Raw genomic sequence first — 4,670 nt, 5'->3', positions numbered from 1 at the left:
ACAACATTCTCTCAACCAATAGAATGTTGTATATATGGGGGATACAATCTTCCCAGCTCTGCAGATTTTGCTGTGAGGAGGTAGAGTCATTAGATCACTTATTTTGGATCTGCACATATGTAGCTGGTTTTTGGTCACAGGTTCAGGAATTGCTGAGGAGTGCTATTTGCAGAGCTATCGCTGCTGATAGCACTGCTGGGTGATTTAAAAAGTCAGTCAAACGATCAATATTATTATTATTTTTTTTTTTTCACTATCTATCTGCAATATTAAATATGATCTACCCTCTAAACAATATGTATATATAAATAACAGATACAACATCGTAGTACTCTGCTGTTCTATTGTTCAGGTGGAACGACGTCCGATCATCATTTTTTTTCTTCTGTTGTTTGAATTAACGTCTTTGTTGTAATATCGCAAACTGACGTGGCAGTTTCACCTCTATGGATTCCAACTTTAAGGTCAGGGTCAAAAGGAGACATGAACTGGGTAATGGATAGACAGGTTGAGATATGACTAGAGGAGGGGTGTAATCTGAGGAGGAGGAAAGATAAGGTTCCTAGGAATATCTGTTCTGTAGAACTCTGATAGGTGAATCATTTGCCAACTTAACTGGGTAAAATGTATAAAAGAGACACTCAGCTCTTCAATGTGACACATTCTCCCAGAGAAGACACATTCTCCCAGAGAAGACACATTCTCCCAGAGAAGACACATTCTACCAGAGAAGACACATTCTACCAGAGAAGACACATTCTCCCAGAGAAGACACTCCAAAACAGAGGAAGAACACAACATCGCAGGTAAAGAAATGACTTCCAATGAAGGGTTCTGATGTGTATATGAGTATGTCTGTGTTACTATACAGGGTGGTGGTGGGATACATGGGTTTCACTTGTTCCACTAACACCATAACAGCTGATTCAGATGATCAAAGAATCAGAGTCTTCAATTTGGATCATAATTAATGTAAGAGGAAAACAATTACATGACTAATGAAGTCCTCCAGGGGGCAGTGTTACCACTCCTGATGTGTGATTATGTCTTTTAGTGTTGTTTTTTCAGTTAACCAATTCAGTTATATATGTTTATAATGAATCATTTGACTCAGACAAGATCAAATGTGTGTTTTAGTATCTGTTTAGGGTGTTTTAGTATCTGTTCAGGGTGTTTTAGTATCTGTTCAGGGTGTTTTAGTATCTGTTCAGGGTGTTTTAGTATCAGGGTGTTTTAGTATCTGTTCAGGGTGTTTTAGTATCTGTTCAGGGTGTTTTAGTATCTGTTCAGGGTGTTTTAGTATCTGTTCAGGGTGTTTTAGTATCTGTTCAGGGTGTTTTAGTATCTGTTCAGGGTGTTTTAGTATCTGGGTGTTTTAGTATCAGGGTGTTTTAGTATCTGTTCAGGGTGTTTTAGTATCAGGGTGTTTTAGTATCTGTTCAGGGTGTTTTAGTATCTGTTCAGGGTGTTTTAGTATCTGTTCAGGGTGTTTTAGTATCTGTTCAGGGTGTTTTAGTATCTGTTCAGGGTGTTTTAGTATCTGTTCAGGGTGTTTTAGTATCTGTTCAGGGTGTTTTAGTATCAGGGTGTTTTAGTATCTGTTCAGGGTGTTTTAGTATCAGGGTGTTTTAGTATCTGTTCAGGGTGTTTTAGTATCTGTTCAGGGTGTTTTAGTATCTGTTCAGGGTGTTTTAGTATCTGTTCAGGGTGTTTTAGTATCAGGGTGTTTTAGTATCTGTTCAGGGTGTTTTAGTATCAGGGTGTTTTAGTATCTTTTCAGGGTGTGTTAGTATCAGGGTGTTTTAGTATCTGTTCAGGGTGTTTTAGTATCAGGGTGTTTTAGTATCTGTTCAGGGTGTTTTAGTATCTGTTCAGGGTGTTTTAGTATCAGGGTGTTTTAGTATCTGTTCAGGGTGTTTTAGTATCTGTTCAGGGTGTTTTAGTGCATCCTTGAGGTCATCATTTTCACAAGCCATGCTTCCCCTTTAGGACACCCGGAGAAAATACTTAGTAAAGCTGGTCGCTAATTCCTTCATATTTTTTACTTGTCAAATGTCCTGGTCTTTGGTGTATTTCGTGTGTCATGTCTTGCTTCATATGATGTGTTGACCAATGTCACTATGTATTCTCACTTTACAGACACTAGTCTCCAACGACACAAAATGGCTTCTAAATACATCACAAAAATTGCAATCTCCACTACCCCTGGAAGGGAGCAAGAGCTTTGTGGCCAAGGCTTTCACAAGATGGATGTCAACCTCAACAAAGGCAATTTATCCACCACAGTTTATATGTGGTACAGAAAGGACAATGGTAAACCCATCACCAGAGTCCAGTTTTCATTCACTGATGAAATGAAAGATGACCTGCGAGAAGCAGGGTTCATTGAGCTCCCAGAAAACCTCAACTATGGAGCACAAGGAGACGTCATCCAGCTGTGGTACTCTAGTGGTGCAAGCCCTGACTACGACATTCCCATTGAAGGTCTCTTCCTCACCACTAATGAGAAAGAAGAGGCCGCTCAATTCAAGCTCGGCTGGGAAATCCTACCATGCAATCTGAACCGCGGTAACCAAGGTGCTTTCATCACCCTCTGGGTGAAGAGAAAGAGTAAGACCTACATCTGTGACGTTGCTGCCACCATCTCAGGTCAACAAGAAGACATCAACCTTTTCAACAATGGCTACATCCGGATGGATGAAGATCTCAATAGAGGTTCTGGAGGAAAACCCATCTTCCTCTGGTACCGTCAATCCACCAAAATGGACGGTGGGCTCACCGAGATGACTGTATCCATCAACCCTGCTGATGATTCCATCCTACAGAAGCGTGGTTTCACCGTGGTGGATGTTAACCTCAATGATGGAACAAGCGGTCAGCCAGTGATGGTCTGGATCAAAAAAAAAGTTGGATCTCCCCCTATCAAGGCCTTGACCGTTACATCCAACCCTGATGCACCTGGCCCTTATGACCAGGTCGGCTTGACCCTCATCGATAAAAATCTGAATGCTGGCAACAGTGGTACGCCCCTCTTCCTCTGGTATGGCAATTAAAAACCTGAGTTGGAGAGGCAGAATCAGCCCAAAATTGTGCCAGATATTAGCTTTTGCATGGCAATTTATCTGTTTAATTTTAAAATATTTTTCTGACACTCAATGTTATCTTTTATGTCATAAAGTCACTGTCAGAGATCATTTAGAAAGTTTTCTTTAATGTTTTTTTCAATCAATTAACAATTGAATTATAGAAATTATATTTTAGCAGCAGGTTTAATTCTTCTGAATATACCAAGGGGTTGTAAGGTTTTATATTACATTGTGTTAGTCAGATATTATTTTGAAAAACCTGAGTAAAGTAATACAATTAAAATGATTCCTGTGTAACACTGATCATTATGTTAATCAATAAAGAAAGCATATCAAATGAGAACATTGTACCTTTTAATTAATCAAATGCTTGACCTTATCACAAAGGCCTGATAACACCTACTGTACATTATCATGTCTATTATAATGACCAGAAATGGGAGAGGACAAAGCTCACAGATGCACACTAAGGTTGATAATGTAATAATCTGATAACACCTACTGTACATTACCATGTCTATTATAATGACCAGGAATGGGAGAGGACAAAGCTCACAGATGCACACTAAGGTGGAAAATGTAATGATCTGATAACACCTACTGTACATTACCATGTCTATTATAATGACCAGGAATGGGAGAGGACAAAGCTCACAGATGCACACTAAGGTGGATAATGTAATGATCTGATAACACCTACTGTACATTACCATGTCTATTATAATGACCAGGAATGGGAGAGGACAAAGCTCACAGTTACACACTAAGGTGGATAATGTAATGATCTGATAACACCTACTGTACATTACAGTTTATATTATAATGACCAGGAATGGGAGAGGACAAAGCTCACAGATTCACACTAAGGTGGATAATGTAATGATCTGATAAATAACATTCCTAAAGGTTTGTTTCACTGATAACTCACATTTGACAACGTCTGGGTGCCTTGCAGATTGTAGGATATGTTTTCTTTGACTTGATCATCCAGTCTTCTAGATATCGATATGATTTGTTTTGGCTCTCAATGCAATATTTCCGTGGTGCAAAACAGCACAGATTATAAGAACAATTAAAATCCAATCAGCGTGATTTAATTTGAAACGTTTTTTAACAATGTGCGTTAAATCTGTAGTTTAAAAAACAAGTAGCCACCCTGCCACTGTTTTGGTAAACAGGGGATGGGGCTGGAGAAATGTAACCACTCAAATGCATAGACAGAGCTATGGATGTAAGGACTGACCATCCATGATATCAACGTTAGTTTTAACCATGTTTTGAGGTTGTTTGTTTACAATTACATCGTTTACAAACAAAGTAAATCAACATTGTATCGTCATGAGAATCAATAATAAACAGTTATGTTCACTATGTCGTCCCTGTGTATTAGTGTTGTGTGTTTCCCTTTGACTCACATTATCTGTCCTATGGGAGCCACCGTATCTGCTTCCTGTTATGAATGTGAGGAGAGTTGTAGCTAATAAACACCCCAGCAGTTAATAAAGAATTTAGCTGGTCTCGTTCTTTCAACATAACAGTATTATTTTTCTCCTCAATTTCGTGGAATCCAATTGGTAGTTACAG

The 4,670-nt window shown here is 38.8% G+C and overlaps 1 protein-coding gene across 1 annotated transcript; it reads left to right on the top strand.

The window, feature by feature from the left end:
- The first annotated feature begins 675 nt into the window (after positions 1-675).
- Positions 676-4,423, top strand: si:dkey-30j10.5. The gene is made up of 2 exons (XM_039005618.1): positions 676-806; positions 2,140-4,423. Exon 2 carries the CDS (start codon positions 2,163-2,165, stop codon positions 3,051-3,053), a length of 891 nt encoding a protein of 296 aa, XP_038861546.1. The 5' UTR covers positions 676-806; positions 2,140-2,162; the 3' UTR covers positions 3,054-4,423.
- Positions 4,424-4,670: the final 247 nt, after the last annotated feature.

This window comes from Salvelinus namaycush, chromosome 1, assembly GCF_016432855.1.
Source record: "Salvelinus namaycush isolate Seneca chromosome 1, SaNama_1.0, whole genome shotgun sequence".
In the NCBI taxonomy this organism is placed as follows: domain Eukaryota; kingdom Metazoa; phylum Chordata; class Actinopteri; order Salmoniformes; family Salmonidae; genus Salvelinus; species Salvelinus namaycush.
The sequence above is the reverse complement of the archived record's forward strand: the minus strand, read 5'-3'. Positions and strand labels throughout refer to the sequence as shown.